Genomic DNA, 23,077 nt, shown 5'->3' with positions numbered 1-23,077 from the left:
GACAGAGCAAATGTGTCCCTAGAGAGGTGCCTTGAGGTCCCATGTGCAATCCCAAAGATCACTTCAACAGTGAAGTTTAAGTTAGAAGGTTCTGATCCACAACCGGAGAAGACCAAAAAGAATTCGAAGGGCACCACAAAGACTGAATCTCTGAATTGGGTTCAAGATTGAGGCATTGCCTGTTAAACTGTGATTTGTGCTCTTAGCAGGTTAATGTTTGAAGACTTTTTAGGAATTATGCCGATAGCTTTATGCAGTAAGGTTTTGATATTGAAGATTTGCTATAGCATGCCTGTTAGATTTTGTGTGTGTGTGCATGCAACTGTTTGGAAGGGCAAAGGGTACCGAGGCTGTAATATGGCTTAAACATGTCAGGAACTCACTATCTTGGGCAGTGCCAAATATGAGGACTGGGTAAGCGGTTTGGATGCAGAACTGTGTCTGGGAAGTCCAAGAAAGAAGAAGTCTAAAGAGAGAGTAATTAACTGAAAACTTGCTGTAGATGGATAGACTGTTTTTGTACTTGTGTTGTGTGAAAATGTGACTGTGCTATGACTATGCTTTTGATGATGTTATGTTTCAATGTCTTTATTAACCTGGCTGTTATTTCTCTAAAGCTGTTATTCTGTTGGTTGTTTGCAGGTCTGGGACAGACCTTTTTCAGGGAAGGGGGTAGTGTTATGGGTTTCAGGATTGAGATGGATGATTTCTATGAGTCCCCTTCCAGCCTCTGATTTAGGACTCTGTGCCTGGAAGCAGGCTCTGCAGCAGAGAAATCTGCTCCACTGGTCAGACTAGTTTCCTTTGTTAATCTAGTAAGAGTGGCCAGGTGAGCTAACAGGTCTGTCATGTGCCCATTAACAGATGAATAGACTTTGGGCCACAGAAATCCTATTGTTATTGGAACTCTTCAGTAGAGCACACACACCCATCCTGGATCCAAGAGAAGCTTGTGTTTTAGTCAGGAGACGCTGTGAACTAGGGTGACACACAGAGAGGCTTGCTCCCTGCACCATGGCCTCCTACCAGCCTGATGATAAAGCAAGATCTATTGGACTGCTGATGCGTTGAACCCCTCCGTCCTATGTTCAGGCTGTGATTGTGTGTAAATAAACCATATATCATAAAGACACAATAGTCTCCACTGACCTTCTATCCAAGGAAAACAAACCCTGGGTAAGTGTAGGAACCCCTGGAAGTCTCGCACTGCTCATAGTTTGGGGTGGCGCACAATAGTATTTTTACTGCTTCTTTTATTTCTTATATATTGTAATCTGTTGTATTACAATTTCAATTCCATAGTAATACAATAAAATACAAAAAATAAAAAATAAAAGAAGCAATAAAATGCAATTAAAAATCAATATGAATACTTAACATGATGGATGCACCATCTCCCATCTTCAACCACAAATGGCATGTCTGTTGGCCACAGAGCATCTGAATGAAGCTCGTGGACCACTAGTAGTCTGTGGACCACAGTTTTGGAACCGCTGACCCAGAGCATGGGAACAAGGCAAGTCACCAACATTTATTTATTTATTTATTTAAAATATTTCTATCCCGCCCTTCTACCCTATAATAGGGCACTCAGAGCGGCTTACAAAAATAAAATCAAACATGTACGTAATAAAATTGTAAAATCACAAAAACATTAAAATAAATTAAAATACAAAAATACAATTAAAATACAGAAAATACTATATATATATATATATATATATATATATATATATATATATATATATATATGGATTGGTACTAAAGGGACTACAAAGGTAAAATTTAATGTAGAAGGCATAAAATCAGTGTCAGGCTCTACCTTCAGTCACTCCCAAAGGATCTCTGGAATAAGATCGTTTTCAGAACTCTCCGGAAAACCATCAGGGAGGGAGCAGAGCAAACTTCTTGGGGTAGAGTATTCCAAAGCTTGAGGGCCACAGCTGAAAAAGCTCTCTCCCGCGTGCCTGTCAATCTAACATCTTTCACTCCAGGCACGCAGAGGAGACCAGAGGCAGATGATCTTAAATCCCAGGCAAGTACATATGGGCGTAAGCGGTTCCTCAGGTACACTGGTCCAAGGCTGTTAGGGCTTTAAAGGTCAGAACCAGCACTTTGAATTGGGCCCGGAAACAAATTGGGAGCCAGTGGAGTCGATAAAGCACAGGGGTGATATGCTCCCTGTGCCATGCTCCAGTTAACATAGTTATTTTCAAGTCTAAAAATTGCCACCATCATCCCCAGCAAAGAGGGCAATATTAGCATGGGAAATAGCTGTGCTGTCAACTCTTCCCACGCAACTTCAGGATACCTATGCTACTACAGTGTCATTCTTCATAAGAAAGAATCATTCTTCAGCAGCTCACAAGCTTGAAGAACACAAGCACAAGACAATGAATCCATGGTGAATTACTTACTTCTTCATCCATACGTTTATCATTTGCATATGTGCAGTTCTGAGGGACCACAGTTAATTTTTTTTTAATCTTTCCTTTAAAGCTGTATATTCATTAAGGGTAAGGATCGAGTTATCCACTCTGGAAGATGCCTGCTTTTTTGTGACACTGCATAAAATACACATATATTTAAAAGTTTTCTTAACTTTAATTTGTCTTATCTTTGTCAGTTCCATCCCATTTCCACATTAATCTTCATTTTTTTAATTTGCATGAAAATTTGTATTTAAATACATATTTAAATAATTTTCCTCACAAAATACACATTTCTGCATGTATTTTATCATAAAATGTGCATCTTAAAACATAGTTTAGTATGTTTGTTTCACCTGAGCGCTGCATCAAAAATCTGGAGTAATATGAAGTCCAAAAGATAATTATGTTCCACTCTGCACATTAGCCCAAAAGGTGTGGTTCAGGTTAGTTTACATCAGAATGTGCAAAGAACAAATTCCTCAGGAATTCTTATCTAAATCCCGCCACTCTCCTTATAGTCTTTCCTGCTATATCCCCCATACCATTGGGTCTTTATTTTCCTTCTCTTGCTCCTCTTTCTTTCTCCCTTTCCTTATAAGAGTGTTAAGCACTAATAAAATTTAGCATTTTTTGAGAATATATTTCTCTCTCATTTTTATGCTGCATGTAGTGCCTTCCTTCTTTGCTTCTCATCTCCTCAGCAGGTGCCCCACTATGCCAGGTGCAGATGCCAGGCCAGCCTATGACTTTGTCCTTGCTAGATGGCCTGTTGTTGCTGGTGAATAGCTGTTTTAGGTCTGGGGGGCTATCTGTAAGCAAGGACAAAGGGACAGACTGCTACAAATCCAGATGTCAACTCTGTCCCCTTATCTACTTAGGCAATATGATTACAGGACCTAATAACATCAGCCACAACATCAAGGGTTCATTCACCTACTTATCTTCTAATCTGATATATGCTATCATCTGAGTCCTCATTTCTACGTAAGAGAAAAAGGTCAGCCTCTAGACAAAAGAATAAGAACATAAGAACATAAGAAGAGCCTGCTGGATCAGGCCAGTGGCCCATCTAGTCCAGCATCCTGTTCTCACAGTGGCCAACCAGGTGCCTGGGGGAAGCCCGCAAGCAGGACCCGAGTGCAAGAACACTCTCCCCTCCTGAGGCTTCCGGCAACTGGTTTTCAGAAGCATGCTGCCTCTGACTAGGGTGGCAGAGCACAGCCATCATGGCTAGTAGCCATTGATAGCCCTGTCCTCCATGAATCTGTCTAATCTTCTTTTAAAGCCGTCCAAGCTGGTGGCCATTACTGCATCTTGTGGGAGCAAATTCCATAGTTTAACTATGCGCTAAGTAAAGAAGTACTTCCTTTTGTCTGTCCTGAATCTTCCAACATTCAGCTTCTTTGAATGTCCACGAGTTCTAGTATTATGAGAGAGGGAGAAGAACTTTTCTCTATCCACTTTCTCAATGCCATGCATAATTTTATACACTTCTATCATGTCTCCTCTGACCCGCCTTTTCTCTAAACTAAAAAGCCCCAAATGCTGCAACCTTTCCTCGTAAGGGAGTTGCTCCATCCCCTTGATCATTCTGGTTGCCCTCTTCTGAACCTTTTCCAACTCTAGAATATCCTTTTTGAGATGCGACCAGAACTGTACACAGTATTCCAAATGCGGCCGCACCATAGATTTATACAATGGCATTATGATATCGGCTGTTTTATTTTCAATACCTTTCCTAATTATCCCTAGCATGGAATTTGCCTTTTTCACAGCTGCCGCACACTGGGTCGACATTTTCATCGTGCTGTCCGCTACAACCCCGAGGTCTCTCTCCTGGTCGGTCACCGCCAGTTCAGACCCCATGAGCGTATATGTGAAATTAAGATTTTTTGCTCCAATATGCATAATTTTACACTTGTTTATATTGAATTGCATTTGCCATTTTTCCGCCCATTCACTCAGTTTGGAGAGGTCTTTTTGGAGCTCTTCGCAATCCCTTTTTGTTTTAACAACCCTGAACAATTTAGTGTCATCAGCAAACTTGGCCACTTCACAGCTCACTCCTAATTCTAGGTCATTAATGAACAAGTTGAAAAGTACAGGTCCCAATACCGATCCTTGAGGGACTCCACTTTCTACAGCCCTCCATTGGGAGAACTGTCCGTTTATTCCTACTCTCTGCTTTCTGCTTCTTAACCAATTCCTTATCCACAAGAGGACCTCTCCTCTTATTCCATGACTGCTAAGCTTCCTCAGAAGCCTTTGGTGAGGTACCTTGTCAAACGCTTTTTGAAAGTCTAAGTACACTATGTCCACTGGATCACCTCTATCTATATGCTTGTTGACACTCTCAAAGAATTCTAATAGGTTACTGAGACAGGACTTTCCCTTGCAGAAGCCATGCTGGCTCTGCTTCAGCAAGGCTTGTTCTTCTATGTGCTTAGTTAATCTAGCTTTAATAATACTTTCTACCAGTTTTCCAGGGACAGAAGTTAAGCTAACTGGCCTGTAATTTCCGGGATCCCCTCTGGATCCCTTTTTGAAGATTGGCGTTACATTTGCCACTTTCCAGTCCTCAGGCACGGAGGAGGACCCAAGGGACAAGTTACATATTTTAGTTAGCAGATCAGCAATTTCACATTTGAGTTCTTTGAGAACTCTTGGGTGGATGCCATCCGTGCCCGGTGATTTGTCAGTTTTTATATTGTCCATTAAGCCTAGAACTTCCTCTCTCGTTACCACTATTTGTCTCAGTTCCTCAGAATCCCTTCCTGCAAATGTTAGTTCAGGTTCAGGGATCTGCCCTATATCTTCCACTGTGAAGAGAGATGCAAAGAATTCATTTAGCTTCTCTGCAATCTCCTTATCGTTCTTTAGTACACCTTTGACTCCCTTATCATCCAAGGGTCCAATCGTCTCCCTAGATGGTCTCCTGCTTTGAATGTATTTAAGAACATAAGAAGAGCCTGCTGGATCAGGCCAGTGGCCCATCTAGTCCAGCATCGTGTTCTCACAGTGGCCGACCAGGTGCCTGGGGGAAGCCCGCAAGCAGGACCCGAGTGCAAGAACACTCTCCCCTCCTGAGGCTTCCGGCAACTGGTTTTCAGAAGCATGCTGCCTCTGACTAGGGTGGCAGAGCACAGCCATCATGGCTAGTAGCCATTGATAGCCCTGTCCTCCATGAATTTGTCTAATCTTCTTTTAAAGCCCTCCAAGCTGGTGGCCATTACTGCATCTTGTGGGAGCAAATTCCATAGTTTAACTATGCGCTGAGTAAAGAAGTACTTCCTTTTGTCTGTCCTGAATCTTCCAACATTCAGCTTCTTTGAATGTCCACGAGTTCTAGTATTATGAGAGAGGGAGAAGAACTTTTCTCTATCCACTTTCTCAATGCCATGCATAATTTTATACACTTCTATCATGTCTCCTCTGACCCGCCTTTTCTCTAAACTAAAAAGCCCCAAATGCTGCAACCTTTCCTCGTAAGGGAGTCGCTCCATCCCCTTGATCATTCTGGTTGCCCTCTTCTGAACCTTTTCCAACTCTAGAATATCCTTTTTGAGATGAGGCGACCAGAACTGTACACAGTATTCCAAATGCGGCCGCACCATAGATTTATACAACGGCATTATGATATCGGCTGTTTTATTTTCAATACCTTTCCTAATTATCGCTAGCATGGAATTTGCCTTTTTCACAGCTGCCGCACACTGGGTCGACATTTTCATCGTGCTGTCCACTACAACCCCGAGGTCTCTCTCCTGGTCGGTCACCGCCAGTTTAGACCCCATGAGCGTATATGTGAAATTAAGATTTTTTGCTCCAATATGCATAATTTTACACTTCTTTATATTGAATTGCATTTGCCATTTTTCTGCCCATTCACTCAGTTTGGAGAGATCTTTTTGGAGCTCTTCACAATCCCTTTTTGTTTTAACAACCCTGAACAATTTAGTGTCATCAGCAAACTTGGCCACTTCACTGCTCACTCCTAATTCTAGGTCATTAATGAACAAGTTGAAAAGTACAGGTCCCAATACCGATCCTTGAGGGACTCCACTTTCTACAGCCCTCCATTGGGAGAACTGTCCGTTTATTCCTACTCTCTGCTTTCTGCTTCTTAACCAATTCCTTATCCACAAGAGGACCTCTCCTCTTATTCCATGACTGCTAAGCTTCCTCAGAAACCTTTGGTGAGGTACCTTGTCAAACGCTTTTTGAAAGTCTAAGTACACTATGTCCACTGGATCACCTCTATCTATATGCTTGTTGACACTCTCAAAGAATTCTAATAGGTTACTGAGACAGGACTTTCCCTTGCAGAAGCCATGCTGGCTCTGCTTCAGCAAGGCTTGTTCTTCTATGTGCTTAGTTAATCTAGCTTTAATAATACTTTCTACCAGTTTTCCAGGGACAGAAGTTAAGCTAACTGGCCTGTAATTTCCGGGATCCCCTCTGGATCCCTTTTTGAAGATTGGCATTACATTTGCCACTTTCCAGTCCTCAGGCACGGAGGAGGACCCGAGGAACAAGTTACATATTTTAGTTAGCAGATCAGCAATTTCACATTTGAGTTCTTTGAGAACTCTTGGGTGGATGCCATCCGGGCCCGGTAATTTGTCAGTTTTTATATTGTCCATTAAGCCTAGAACTTCCTCTCTCGTTACCACTATTTGTCTCAGTTCCTCAGAATCCCTTCCTGCAAATGTTAGTTCAGGTTCAGGGATCTGCCCTATATCTTCCACTGTGAAGACAGATGCAAAGAATTCATTTAGCTTCTCTGCAATCTCCTTATCGTTCTTTAGTACACCTTTGACTCCCTTATCATCCAAGGGTCCAATCGCCTCCCTAGATGGTCTCCTGCTTTGAATGTATTTATAGAAATTTTTGTTGTTGGTTTTTATGTTCTTAGCAATGTGCTCCTCAAATTCTTTTTTAGCATCCCTTATTGTCTTCTTGCATTTCTTTTGCCAGAGTTTGTGTTCTTTTTTATTTTCTTCATTTGGACAAGACTTCCATTTTCTGAAGGAAGACTTTTTGCCTCTAAGAGCTTCCTTGACTTTGCTCGTTAACCATGCTGGCATCTTCTTGGCCCTGGCGGTACCTTTTCTGATCTGCGGTATGCACTCCAGTTGAGCTTCTAATATAGTGTTTTTAAACAACTTCCAAGCATTTTCGAGTGATGTGACCCTCTGGACTTTGTTTTTCAGCTTTCTTTTTACCAATCCCCTCATTTTTGTGAAGTTTCCTCTTTTGAAGTCAAATGTGACCGTGTTGGATTTTCTTGGCAATTGGCCAGTTACATGTATGTTTAATTTAATAGCACTGTGGTCACTGCTCCCAATTGGTTCAACAACACTTACATCTCGCACCAGGTCCTGGTCCCCACTGAAGATTAAGTCCAGGGTTGCCGTCCCTCTGGTCGGTTCCATGACCAACTGATCTAGGGAATAGTCATTTAGAATATCTAGAAACTTTGCTTCTTTGTCATGACTGGAACACATATGCAGCCAGTCTATGTCTGGGTAGTTGAAGTCACCCATTACTACCACATTTCCTAGTTTGGATGCTTCCTCAATTTCATATCTCATCTCAAGGTCTCCCTGAGCATTTTGATCAGGGGGACGATAGATCCTTCCCAGTATTAAGTCCCTCCTGGGGCATGGTATCACCACCCACAACGATTCTGTGGAGGAGTCTGCCTCTTTTGGGGTTTCGAGCTTGCTGGATTCAATGCCTTCTTTCACGTATAGAGCGACTCCGCCACCAATACGTCCTTCCCTGTCCTTCCGATATAGTTTATATCCAGGGATAACCGTATCCCACTGGTTTTCTCCATTCCACCAGGTCTCCGTTATGCTCACTATATCAATGCTCTTTTCCAGGCTTACATAGGGATGGGGGAGAAATTTGATTCAGTTCATATTTAAAGGCAAACTTACCTTATTTGCACTTTCCAAAACAATATACAAACCGAAACACAGCCATCCTTCAAAATTTGCTTGGATTTTGCAATGCAGTTCTCCAGCCAAATAATGTGTACAAAAATGCATATACTAGGGTAAAGTGTAATTAAGAATGCATATATTAATGTAAATAACTTACAAAAATGTGTTATGTTAGAGGAAATATGCTCTGCAAAAATGTGTATATTAGGTAAAATCACATACAAATATGTATTAGGATAAATTTGCACTAAAATGCTGATGAAGTTACATTAGATCTTTTTTTAAAAAAACAAACTGCAAACTGATGTGGAAATGTAGAGAACTGAACTTAATACTGGTCATATGAGAAACTGAGAGAAACCAACATTGACAGATTTGGCCATCCCTAATTGTGCAAAGGAGCTGCCTTTTACAGTCATAAGCATATTTGCTTCTTTTCAGGAAATGGGGGAGAGAGAACTACCAGTGGAACTGTCTCCCACTTTCAGGAAATACAGATCAATCTACATGTACTGCTTTCAAAATGCGTGCCACATCTTCCTGTTTTAAAGAGTGGAACCGGGTTCTAAGAGCAGTACTTGAAGGCTCCTTTCTGGAAAGAAGATAAAAACCACACATAGCTTTCAGAAATCAGTTCTGCTTTTTTCCCCCCACCGAAAAGGAGAATGGAACAGGCCTGTGTCATGGTCAGTACATGTTAGCACCGTGCTCTTTTCACAGTCCAGCGCTCATTTTGCAAAGAAGAAAGGTGAAGAGAAGTGATGTTCTTCCTTGCAGATGGATAGGGCAAGTGGAGGACAAGCAGTCACATTTGCCATTGTATCAACTAGGTGAGTGATCACTGGTGGAAGGAGCAGCAGCTTCCACCACTTGCCTTTTCTGTCTTGGCAATGGATGGGGGAGAGGAGCTATTGCCTACACAGGTGGCAGCAGCATGGTGCCAAGAAGAGCGAGCCACCAGCGGGACCAAAAACTCCCAGTGGTCCAGATCCCAAAGAGAGAGACAGACAGACAGACAGACAGACAGAAGGCTAGTGGTGGTTGCTTCTGTTTCTCCTCAGTTGTCTGTGTTGTCCCTTGGAAGGGTGCTAGGGTCTCTGAAGCTACCTAGCAATGCCAAACTCTTGATGCTGACTGAGAGGTAATTTTATACTTTGAGCTCAATGTGAATAATTTTTTCAGTGATTTAGGGAGGTTTAAACCATTATTTAAAATTGTTGATGTGCTGTTTCTTCAAAAAACATCTAAAAGTGTGTTGAACCAGAACACAGCGAGTGGCAATCCAGACATTTGCAGTGTTTCTGAAACAGTGGACTATGACCTACCAGTGGACCTTGAGCTGCCTCCAGGTAGGCCTCAGTGGCATAGCCTGCCCAGTGCCTCCTGACTTGCCTGCCCCACCCTCCTGTCCATTCCAGCACTAGAAAGTCCTTGCATGCTGAGTCAAGATGACCGGGAGACAGAGTAGTTTGAGAGGGAGGGAGGGAGGGAGGGAGGGAGAAGGGAAGGAAGGTCTCTCTCTCTTCTGAGGCGAAAGAGCCAGAGGAGGTGTTGAAGGAAATTTGAAAGGGAGATGAAAGTTTAATAATAAGCAAATTGGGAATAGCAAGGAACAGAATAAGGGAGGAAAGACGTTAGATGAGGAAAAAGTGAATATAAAAAGACCAGGCAGAAGGGGTGGAAGAAACTGGCCATTTGGGGTGGGAGGAAATAAGGCACTATTTGAGTATGAAAGGAGAATAAGAGAAGAAATTACAGGAGATTGGTAAAAAATACTTTGCAAGGTATGTGGGGGTGGGAAGGGGAACATATAAAAGAAAAAGCCTTCTCCACTTAAAGCCTCTGGATCAGGAAAATTCTGTGTAAAATGGAGAGGCTGAGTCAATACCTGCAAAGCAAATGTCTGTACTTAGTTTTAGGAATGCTGAGCTATGGAACACCGTGGTATAAGGAAAATGCTGCAACAGAGAATTTAGCAGTTTCCAAAAATGCATTAGATAGCAGTAGAAAATGACTGGCTCTGCCCCTGCACCACTGCTTTGTGACTAGTGGGCCTCAGTAATTTTCAGCCTTCTCAAGTGAGCCCTGTGGGGTAGAAAGTTTGAGAAACCTCTGTACTAAGGAATTCTTCGCATCTGTTCAAAATATCACAATCTACTGAAATCTACCATCAGGTAGAGCTCACGATAAAAATAGTAGTGTGATTCAGCCCAATTGCCTAGAGGTGGAAGTAAGTGTCAGAATCAGAATCTTACTTTTTCACATGTTAAAGAAAGCAGAGGAAAAAGAAGCATGCCTAAACGATGCTTCCTCTTTGGGGCTTCCTGTATGACATCCACAGTGGGGAAGTCCACATCTTGCCACAGGGCAATTCATGATTCTTTACACAATTTGGGATATTGCAGTGGGCAAGAGCACAAAAAGAAGCACATGTCATTAATGCATCTTGTCTCCCTGCTTGTGTGCAATGCAAGCCTGAGCAACCATTGCCTGACCCATCAATCTCAATATTGTAGCCTAGACAACCCCTCTCTGTTATTTTCAATATCCAGCAGGCAACAAAACCAAGATGTTTGATCAAGTTCCATGGTGCAACACTATGCATGTCTAGTGGGCTGTGTTCAGCTTTCTGTGTCACCAGTTATGCAAGTGTGCTATAATCCAACAGTTCTCACTCTGAAGTAAACTCTGGTCTCTTATATACTATCTAGTACTGTTATTTCACAAATATTCACAAACAAAAAGGGAACATGGGAAGGTGCTAGGGATGGGTGAGAATTTCTATTCAGTTCGCATTTCAAGCAGAATTTATCAAATTCGCACTTCCCGAAACAATATGAGAACCGAAACACAGCCATCCTTCAAAATTCTCATTTATTAGAATTTTGGGATGCAGTTCGCCAACTAAACAATATTTACAAAAACGCATGTATTAGGGGAAAGCGTCCATAAAAATGAATACGTGAGTGAAAATAACAGGCAAAAAAGACATGATGTGATGAGAAATGGCTTGCAAAAATGTGTACCTTTGTCAAAACTGCCTACAAAAATGTGTTTATTTGAAGAAATTCACACTAAAATGGTGGAGAATTTTCATGAGGATTCTTTTTTTAAAAAATTGCAGATTGCTGCAGGAATGTAGAGAACTGAATTTAACATTGGAAAAATGAGAAACTGAGAGAACCAAAATTGACCGATCTTTCCATCCCTAGCAGGTGCATCTCATAAATTATTGGAAACTAAATTGTCATTGACCTACCATCGTTATAAAAGGTAATGCTTGCGTAGTCCAGCAAGAATGGAGGATTCTCATTTGAGCCCGTTGTGAAAGTGGCAAATGACAAAGGAAAGCCACACTGAGGCACTGCATTCTACAAAGATCTGCTACTTCTTCCAGGGTTAATGCTTCTATCTTGTCCTGTGTATTGTGACAAGTCAAGGCATTGTGAGGTTCATTTTTAATTTCTGACAGTATTTTGAATATCATATTATTGTTATTTTTCTTTGTTAATGCACTCAGTCAGTTTAGTATTTAAAATAAACTCTCTTTAGTTCTAAACATGTGTGAGATACCGTAGTTCTGCATAGCTGTACCTGGAATACAGAATGGCTTTTGATGTCACAGCAACAGCTAGCATTCTGTGCCTGTGAAGTAGAGCTCCTTGGCTATACTACCTGTCAATGCAAAAAAGCCACACAAAACATAGTCCATTTCACAAGCTCTTAAAAGGATCTGCATACTGACTATCTTCTGGTTTAAAATGGGATTCGACTACTAAGGAATACAGGAACACAGGAAACTGCCTTATACTGAGTCAGACCATTAGTTCATCCAAATCGGTACTGTCTACACTGACTGGCAGCCGCTCTCCAGGGTTTCAGACAGGAGTCTTTCCCAGTCCTACCTGCCTTGCGGGACCTGACTGAGGACATTCTGCATGCAAAACAGATGCTCTACCCCTGAGCTATAGCCCATCCCAAATGTATTCTAATTCCCTCCCTTAAGAGATGCATCCAAAATGTGTCTTTTTCCACACACAGACACACACCAGTGGAAGCAATTCTCAACCGACTGACATAAAAAGAGTCCTCCTGAATAACTCTGACAAGAGTTTATTCCTCCTTTCAAACAAAACACTGTTTTCTAGGAAGGTGGTAAACAAGTCATATTGCTTTGCCATCAGTTTCCTTAAATGGTGGCTAGGAGTGCAGCCGTTTCTCGACTGGGATAGCCTGACTACTGTAGTCCACACACTGGTAACCTCCAGGCTGGATTACTGTAATGCACACTATGTAGGGCTGCCCTTGAGGCTGGTCCAGAAGCTGAAGCTGCTGCAAAATGTGGTGGCGAGACTGCTGACTGGAGCAGGGTATTCCCAACATGTCACCCCACTGCTGAAAGAACTGCACTGGCTGCCCATTTCAGGATACCTGAAAGTCCGTCTTATCCCTTATCCCGTCAATCACTGTGCTCTGCAGGTGAGGGCCTCCTGCAGATACCATCTTATCAAGAGGTCTGTTCCACACAACATAGGAAACGGACCTTTAGTGTGGCGACACCCCCCCCCTTTGCAATTCCCTCCCCTTAAATATTAGACAGGCACCATCTCTGTTATCTTTTTGGTGCCTATTGAAGACCTTCCTCTTTCAACAACCCTTTTAAGTTGAAACCTTATCCCAGTCTGCGTCTGTGTTGGTATTGCTTTTTAACGTGTTTTTAAACTTTTTTTTTAAGAAGTCTTGAAAACTTTTTTTTAAAAAATGTTTTTAAAGATGTTTTGTTTTAATGTATTTTAAAGTCTGTTTTTACAATGTTTTAAAGTATTCTTAGTCATTTTGTTTAACGCCCTGGGCTCCTACTGGAAGGGCAGGATATAAATCAAATAATAAATAAATGGAAACAAAAAGAAACTTTGACATATTTGAGTATTATTATATATTTCCTTCTTCTTCTGTGATCTTACTCTTAGGGTAGAGATACACTTACTGTTCCACCGGTTCCAGTGTGTCTCTACCTCTCTTTTCTCAAAACGGGGGCACACAACACTAGTCAAACTCCACTCATTTTTATTCTTAAAACCTTGTAGGATCAACTCCAGGTTGTTTTTGTAATTCAGCTTCAGAGAGGTTTCGCAACTGATTGTTGCAGACCACTTTGTCTTCCAGGTGTGGCCAATGGAAACGCTTTGCTGCAGGCTCAAGCAGAGACTGTGATTGGCCCTACACTTTACTGTGGGCAGTCCTGAAAGGCCTGAAGGCAGGAGTGGGAAAGGAAGGTGTGGTCAGAACACGGCAGAGTAGCTTCAAAATGCAGCCAGAAAAACCATTTTGGCTGCTTTTGAAGCGACAAGTGCACCCACAGTCTTAGAAAGGTAACTACCTAGATGACACAGCTCTCTCTCTGCCACCTTAGTCATTCATGCCACCTTTGTTGTCCCATCTAGACTCTGTCCCCCCTTTCTCCAGTCAAATATTCTATAAAAAGGTATGGTCACCACTTTTTGCTTCTTCCCTCCTGCCACTTAGACTGTGAAGAAAGTGAAGGGAAAATATAATTTCTATCAGCCATGATTTAAAACTGTGATTAAAGAGTTCCATACCTCTTCATTGAAAGGTTCTTTTAATGTCTCAGTGGATTTTGCTTTTCCTATCATGCTCTTGTAGATTTTCAGCACCGTTGCACATGTCAGAACACAGACAGCACACCTAATGTCTGATCCTTCTGGCTGCAAATCCTTAAGCAATAATATAGTCTGACAGACCTACAACAACAGTATAGATCAAAGTAAGGTATTTCTACATGAGAGAGGTTATACAGAATACTAGCCATAACATGAAAACAATGTGGGTTAAATTAGATGGCAGATAATGCCCCGAAACTCCCATGGTTTACCACTATGTAAATGAACCCCGTGTTCACATGCGTTCTCCTCCCCTTGCATACTCTGGCTGCCTTCTTATTTCTAATCGTAATGGCAAATCAGTTTGCAATTACACCTGAACTGCTCAATGATTTGTGCAAACCATAACATGCCCAAAATTGCAAAGCCAGTTAGAACTGTGGGTTCTAATCCTGTTTTGTGGCTAAACAATTGTTTGTGCTAACCATAGTTTGCCTGGTTTGGATTTAACAGTAAACTATGATTTGCTGCTTAATAAGGAAGAAGGAAATCAATGAGTGCAAGGGAAAGAAAGATCACATGAACACAGGGTTCATTCATGTAGGGCCATACACATGGTTTGGCATTATATCTGACCCAATCCTGAAAGAATGGATCACTTCTGTTTCTAATGTCTGCCTCTCACAAGACATACTGAAGTCTATTTTCAGAATGTGGGTAGACAATTCACACATAGCATGTCAATTATGAAGGGCACACTTGCACATAAGTACAATTTTTCTCCCTTCCAACTACTTGTGGGTTGGAGCTTGATGTTTTTGGGATGAAAAATCTTTGATTACAATGAATGTCTGAAACTGAGGAAATGTTAACATTCATTTACTTATGAATGTTGACAATCCCAAATTTTGTGAATTCCAGATTAATCCTTGCTTATTGAACGAGCATTAATGAATACAGACTTGCCATTGTATCTGTGTTTTCCAGTATTCATCAATTTATCTAGGATTGTCAATGTTTATGTATGAATGCCAACACTCACCAAGTTTCATTGTTGCACATACCTGGGTGCACCATTTAGCATGCTCTGCTCTATAATCCTTATTACAAAATATCATATAACTTACAACTGAGGACCAGTTCATACACAGTGGAAGTGTGTTGATTTGGCCTGAAGTCTGGAGGTTCCCTACCCTGCTGTAACATACTGCAATGCTCCTAAGCAGATCAAACCAGGTTACATTTTCATTTGTGGATGTAGATGATGTTATTTAATACAAACCTATTTGCTAATTAATTAATTCAATTATTATTATTATTATTATTATTATTATTATTATTATTATTATTATTATTATTATTATTATTATTTATACCCCGCCTTTTGGCCAAACGCCCTCAAGGCAGCTTACAAAGAAAAATAAACACAAGTATAAAAATACATCAATGAAAGCAATACAATTTACAAAAATTAAACTAAATAACAATTAACATTATTAAGAAAAAAAATGTCCAGGAAAGAAACACAGAATAAATTACATACATCCACAGCTGCCCTGCTTTGGGACTGTGATGGGTATGGGTTTCCCCAGGCATGACATCTTCATCCGGGTGGCAGAAATAGGAACAGAGGCAAACATAGTGCCCCATCCAGGTTCTTTCGACGCCAGGAGCACAGAGCAAAGGGTGGAGAGTCCGTGGGCTCAGGCAGGGCGTGCCTATCTTCCCACGTAGGGGCAAAGGAAGTGAGGCGTCCTCCCCGTGGGTTTAGTCATTGGGGGTGCAGCTGGGGTGGAGCTGGGCTGGGCTGCAGACGCTGCCAGTGCTGGAGCTGCTGTCGCCCAGGTTGTGGGGCCCGCAGAGCAGGCTAAGCTCTGAGGAGCCGCCACCAGGGCTGGGCTGGCGTCGGGCCATGCAGAGGCACATTCCTCCTCAAGTGCCAGGCAGAGCAGCTCCAGGTTGTCCTTGGTCAGGTGCTCCTGGAGGCCCTCCAGGCTGGCCAGCTTGTGGAGGCAGGCAGCCACCTCATCACACAGCACCTGTGCCACATGGTGCCCAAACAGCTGCCAGTGGCGCACCAGGCACTTGGCCTTGAGCCGGTCCTCGTCGAGGAAGCAGCACAGGTCGCACAGCTCACAGTTCTCAGCCTGCCGCCGCCCACTGACCGCCTTCAGCTTGAGGATCTCGCAATTTTAAAAGTTTAGTATATTTATTCATATTTTTATGCAAGTGCAAGGCAAACAACTGTTGTTTATTTTTTCCTATATGAGAAGATATGACTGTAAAATAGTTACGTTACCTCCTCATGCATCTTTCTTAAACTGAGTGTCAGATGTTTGTATAGCCATTGTTCGGTATCCTGGAATTTTGCTAAATATTTGAACATAGTTTCACAAGTATATAGAATATATTTTTCATACTAAATATGAAAATTATATAGTTATCAAGACAATATCTTTGTACCCTTTAAAAAGTACACATTCTAATGAGGCTCAATGCTGTAGTGAGGAGTCAGTGATATAATCTGTGACATCTTGGCCAACAATTAGAAAAACATTGCTATATTTGTTTAACAATGTGTTGTAATAAAAAGTCTGAAATAAAGATGTTATGTGGTCAGTACGTAGCAAACAAACCTTATATATGCATATAATATAGCATAGAACAGGGATGGAGAGAAGGTAGATTGAGATCTTCTACCTCAGAGAGTAGGTCTCTGGCTGATTTGCAGTAGATTGACAAGGGTTTCTGACTTCCAATTATTTAACAATAACAGCAACAAAATTACTTTTGCCTCCTAAATTAAGCAACCAAAATGAAAAATCCTAACTAGGAATGTACTTTTAAATACAAGGACTGTATGTTCAGTTCAGTTCTGATTCTGAAAACAAATCTCCTACATTCAGAATGTGCTCAGATGCATTCTACTCTTTAATTCTAACTTTTGCACTTGTTTCTAGTTGATAGATCTTGGAGTTCTAGTAAAAAACAAATCAGGTCTGACAATTGCTAAGTCTGGCCACCCTTAGCACAGAAAATATGACCTTTCCACTTCCAGAAAAACAAGATTAATTTAAAATATAAGTTTAACCAATTCAGTTCTTTAAAATGACAGCAAACTGGAAAATTTAATCAGCAAAGTCAGAAGCAAAACTAATTTCCTCCAATTCTTTAAAATATGTGTTTTTGGGGATTTTCTGGTGATTTATGGCGCTGACTCATGAGCAAGCAATAAAAATATTTACTCCTCATAATATGGCAAAGTACAGTGGTAACATCTGATTGGAGAGTGACTGGTGTTTAAAAAAAGCACTATTCTTACAATTTAGACTGCAATCCTCTACACACTTACCTGGGAGTAAGCCCCACTGAACATACGGAGACATCATTCTGAATACATATGTATAGGATTGCACTGTTACTTCACAATTCTGTATACATCCACTGAAAAGTAAGCCCTACTAAATTCAATGGGACTGTCTCCCAGGAAAGAGTGCATAGCAATGGATTGCAGTCTACATTAGCAGTAGCGGTAGGAGCTATGTGTGATGTTTATTTTGGATTTTAATCTGAGTTCATGTCACTCATGCCAATCAATTATAGGTAAACTCAGGTATTTTAAGTTGCTGAAATATTAAACATGGAACACTTGGATCACTGTACTCCTAACTCCCTTGCTCCCTAACTTAGGAGTGTTTGAGCTTGCAACTAAACACTATGGTTTTGTGCTTTTTCTCCTTCACATGCAGACATCTGATTCCCTGAAAGCAACCCAGTCTTGTTTAGGTTTATTATGATTCTTCTTTCCTTGTCCTCCATGGCTCTCAATAAAATTAATTCCAGATAGGCAGCTGTTTCCTTTCCTACAATGTCCCTGATTTGGCTTCTGCCAGAGCCCACCAATTCCCTGCCCACCTCTTTGTTGCCATTAGAATTCACAAGAAAAATGTAACATACCTGTTCAAAAAATTCCCTGTGTTCATACTTGCTCTTAATATGATAAGCAAAAACTCTAAGTGCATCAGAATTGTCTCCTGATGGGAGTACCACATTGATTTTCTTAGACAAAGAATGACTGAGGAATATCTTTAGATAGTCTGTGTGAGGGTAGGAAACCCCAATATCAGATATTATCATGAAATAGGGGTAACTTTTCTTAAGGAAAATCTGCCATTCTGCTGATAAACAATTAGAAAATTCTGTATGAAGAACAATATCTGTGTTGTGTTTCAGGTGTTGAATTAACATTGTACGTAGGAGAAGCAGATTAGGTTGCCTGAAATACATCTGTTCCACATCCTGTAGAAAACAAACACAGCGAAGTTATTTCTGGAAAATAAAAAACAAAAAACATGAAGACATACCCCTGACATTCCCCATAATTAGGATTTCTTGTGAAGGCACTCACGTTTGATCATATGTCTACCTCTTCATATTTTACAGCAGGTTTCTTTTTTAAAAGTAGTTTATTTATTTATTTATTACATTTATATACCGCCCCATAGCCAAAGCTGTCTGGGAGGTTTACAGCAATTAAAAACACTAAAAACAAATATACAAATTTAAAAACACATGTTTTAAAAAATAATTTAAAATAATTAAAAAAAATCAAAACATGATACAATCTAAATGTAATTGTGCAGCATCCTCTTCAGATGAATGGGTAACCAAGTGTCTGTGTGCACTATGATGCCAATTTACACAGTCATACCTTCCCCCAAAGAATCCTGGGAACTGTAGTTTAAGGGTGCTGTGAGTCCCCTCACAGAGCTATCGTTCCCAGAGTTCCCTGGGAAGCGGGATTGATTGTTAAACTACTCTGAGTATTGTAGCTCTGTGAGGGAATAAGGGTCTCTTCTCAGCACTCTTACCAAACTACAGTTCCCAGGATTCTTTGGGGGAAACCATTACTATTTAAAGTGGCAGAATGCTGCTTTAAATGTACAGAGCAGATGGGGTCCAAAAGAGAATGACATCTTATTACACAGCAATAGAGTGACAGAGCTTCATGTGAGTGCCTCCATATGACAATTCAACCACAGAAATGACAGGGAAAACATTCTTTTAATTTTTTAGTTCCTCTTGTGTCAATAGTTGACAACTGTAAATGATAATGGTACTAGAGGTTAACAAATTCCAAAAAAATGTAAATGTACTGCCTTCAAGTCGATTCCGACTTATGGAGACCCTATGAATAGGGTTTTCACAAGGCTGAGAGGCAGTGACTAGCCCAGTGAGCTTCATGGCTACGTGGGGATTCAAACCCTGGTCTCCCAGGTCGTAGTCCAACACCTTAACCACTACACCACACTGGCTCTCCTTAAATTCCAATTTGGTTATAATTCTAATTTTAAAGATAAGCAAACTGCTCAGGAATAGGACTCCCTAATAGGGCTCAGGGGTAGGAAATGCAGCTCCCAATAAGGAAGACCATCTGGGAGAAAGGGTAAGGGCAGTTATAAATGCCGAGGAAGCACTGGGAAAGGGCAAGTAGAAGAGTGGCAGTGGGACTGTTGCAGACTCTTCCTTGTACCCAGGATGCCTTATGTGTGACTGAGTGGCCTCTGGGAGCATGTGCTGCTTGTCATGCTTTCTTTAGAAAGCTGGAGAAAGGAGAGAGGAAGTGTGCTCAGTTGCTATCTCTACTACCCTGGAGCAGGGCTCAGGAAGAAGGAGGTTCCCAACCCTAACCTCCATATTTGAAACCCCATGGAATTCAAGGCAAGTTTGGCTAGAAGCTAGGAAATGGTGTGTGACCAATCAGGCATGGCTCAACCCCAAGAGAGACCCTGACAAAAACAAACATCAAAATGATTGATTGTCCATCCTTGTAGTGCACAAGGGAAGAAACCTTGCCTACATGGATAAGAGGAAGATCAACCTAGCTCAAGATTCTATTTCCAGCAGTGCCCAGACAGATGCCTCTTGACGTTTACAAGTAGGCTATGAAGACAACACTTTTCAGTGGCATATTGCCTCCAAACTGGAGGTTCTGTTTCCCTGTCATGGCTAATACTGGAGTATGGAAATTATCCATTCCATATACTATGAAATGCCTTCCCTGAGCATTCCCAGATGTGAGGCTCCATCTCTTGCTGGTGTTCAGCATCAGCTCAATATGTATATAATTAGCTAGGTCTTTGATGCCTAGAGGTTGACTGTATCTTCAAATATTTTATTGATCTGTTGCTGTTATGAGTTTTGTAAATACATATTTTTAGCACTTGATTATTACATTTAACATACATTTTAGTCTTTCTTTCTTTGAAATTTATTTGCATCAGCCATTGCAATTTATATTGCACATCATTGAAAAATGCAACTGAACAGTAAAAATTGCTTTAGACATTTGTAAGCCAATTTAGACAGCATTCTTTCATTGAAAACGGTGATAAAATCTATTAAATAAAATGAATTAATTAATCAAATAAATAAAATTCATTAATAGACCCATCCTGCATTTTGTCAAACAACCATCTAGGATAGTGGCCATCACAACATCCTGTAGTAATGAATTAAGTAATGGTGCATTGTACTACATTTTTTGAGGGTTGTCTGCCCTGAATCTTATCTGCAGTATTCAACAATGCCTTCCTTCCTGAAATACTGTCACATTGGAGAGAAGTTTGGTTAAATATAAGATTGATACACATTGAATACAATCCAGTCAAAGTTAAGTATTTTTTAATCTCACTGATTTCAATGGAAAATCTGAATTTACTCCAGTCGAATTTATTAGAATTTCAAGTGCCTAACTTTGGCTGGATGTTGCACATTGTCTGCAGTTTCATAAGGCTGCCTACAAATACAAACTGAACATGATTTGAAAGGTGTCCAGTTCTATGGAATATGTGTACCTGAAGAGAATGAACTTTGTAGCAGTCCATGCCAACATCTGACCATATAAGAATTAATCCAGGGTCTTGCAATGCTATGGGCACTATTATTGTGTAAGTTCTACTTTTTTCTAAACCATAGCATAGAATTCATTTGAAGCAGGGGTGGGGAACCTGTGGCCCTCCACACATTACAGTACTACAACTCCCATCATCCCTGACCATTAGCCATATTAGTTAGGGTAGATGGAAACTGGGAGCCATATTTGAAGGATCACAGGGCCCCCATCCCTGATTTAAAGTCAGTCAGCTAAACAAGAAAAATGAGGGTGGGAGGTGAACAGCAAATTAATACAACAAATGATACAAAAATACTGCTATAGGATGGAGGGTTTCAACTGGATGTCATCTTTCAGGTGCCTGGGTGTCATCTTTCAGATTTTTTATCTGTAAGATGAGATTCTAGAGATTACTAAAGTGGTTCAACCAGTCTCATTGTTAAGGTAATAGCTCTATATAAGTTAGTTAAATATGTCTTTGCATGACTAAAGAATACAAGTGACTTGTTACCACAGAAACTATTAATTGGAGATGCTTCCAGAAGTTGAGCTAAAGAGAGCAGGCCTTTCCCCCTCCCCTGCTGGAAGTGATGTCATCAGTATGACATGCCTCCATTGGATGAGTCCTCAGAGAAGGATGAGGAGCAGTGGATTGGCACAGCAGACCCAGGAGAGGGAACAAGCACAATCACCCAAGATGCAGCTCCAGAGCTGCCATCACTGGAAGATTTTCAGAACACAGCTGGAGCCCCTCAGTCAGACTGAACAGGAGGCCCCTCTGCCTCCTGCAGAGGTAAGACGCCTGCGACTAACAGAGCAACTCAGGCATTCTGGCTGTTTATGGTTACAAGCTCCAGGAGTCAGAGGACTGATTGGTATCACGTGAACCAAGGAGGGAAGTTTAAAAGGCAGTCAGAGGTCTTTTGCCTTCCACTGGAAGCAACATCAGACACCAGCATCAGACCCTTGCCAGCTGTGCCTAGACCCTTTCACGTCTTGAAACCTGGATTGCTTTATTGCAACATTGAACCCTTGAACTGCTACTGACCTTGTTTTTGGAAGATGAACTGATACGAGGAGCTTGGACTCACAGACCTTGCTTACCCTCATTATTCTCAAGCCTTGTCTGATTTACAACTCAGCTCCTGCCTGGCCAGCTGCTAATTGTTTTACAGTGCCATTAATCACCTTGGTGGAGCCAGCAGAGAATGACACAGTAAGTGTAAGAGAACAATACTTATTTATTTTATTTAAGATATTTATATACTGCTTTACAGATATATTTGGCTGGGAACAGACACAGAGGCTGGACTTGTTCTTGGTACTGAATCGGCCTCCTGGACATCTAACAGGAAAGCAAGATCTGTGGGACCGTTAATGTTGTGAGCCCTTCCATCTTATGCTTAGACCTGTATATATATGTAAATAAAGCCGTATATCACAAAGACACCATAGTCTCCTCTCCAGTGATCTTCATTCTAACAAAACCAAAATCAAGGTATGTGTTGGCACCTCTGAAATCTTGCATAGTTCAGAGATTGGAGTGTGCCTAGCAATATAATAGCAGTGCAATCTATTCTATTCAGAGGAAAGCACCATGATGGATCAGTTGATGAAAAGGTAGGGGTGCGTGCGTGCACCTGCGCGCGCACGCACACACGCACATACGTGTGTGCATGAGCATGTAAGAGGATGTGATGGCCACACCCACTTTTGGTCATATTCATCATTGGCATATGGCCCCTGGAAGGTTGGCCAAGATTGAATGTGGCTCTCAAGCTCAAAAAAAATTAACTATCCCTGGATTAGAGGCTAGAAACCTGAATAGACAATGAGAGTTACTTAAAAAAGGCTTAGCCAAGCTAGAATAGTTTTATGTTTATATATTGTAATTATGTTATATTTTGATGTATTCTTAATGTTTTGTATATGACTTTGTTTATATACATTGTTTAGAGATAATTATGTTACTTAAAGTGTGGAAATACTATTATTGTTACTGTTGTTCATACTAGTAGTAATATTACTTGGTTTTGAATGTGGAATTTGTATTGCATTTTTATATTGATTCTTTTTCGTTGGGTGTTAAAAATTGCTTAGAGATCTCTGCTGAAATATGAAGCAGTATATAAATTAACTAAAAAAAGAATTAAGTAGTGCTCTCATGTCACTCCAATT

At 40.9% G+C, this 23,077-nt stretch overlaps 1 protein-coding gene across 1 annotated transcript in view; it reads right to left on the bottom strand.

Moving 5' to 3' along the window:
- The window catches only part of LOC133363660 (probable ATP-dependent RNA helicase DDX60), a 58,900-nt gene that overhangs the window by 30,046 nt on the left and 5,777 nt on the right, over positions 1–23,077 (bottom strand). Inside the window, exons 4-6 of the mRNA XM_061582934.1 lie at positions 17,962–18,303; positions 13,984–14,145; positions 11,643–11,801 (exon numbers count right to left, since the gene is read on the bottom strand). Of these exons, the coding sequence (XP_061438918.1) occupies positions 11,643–11,801; positions 13,984–14,145; positions 17,962–18,291 (651 nt within the window). The 5' untranslated portion in view covers positions 18,292–18,303. The remainder of the gene's footprint in view (positions 1–11,642; positions 11,802–13,983; positions 14,146–17,961; positions 18,304–23,077) is intronic.

Source organism: Rhineura floridana, chromosome 9 (assembly GCF_030035675.1).
Source record: "Rhineura floridana isolate rRhiFlo1 chromosome 9, rRhiFlo1.hap2, whole genome shotgun sequence".
NCBI lineage: Eukaryota > Metazoa > Chordata > Lepidosauria > Squamata > Rhineuridae > Rhineura > Rhineura floridana.
The sequence above is the reverse complement of the archived record's forward strand: the minus strand, read 5'-3'. Positions and strand labels throughout refer to the sequence as shown.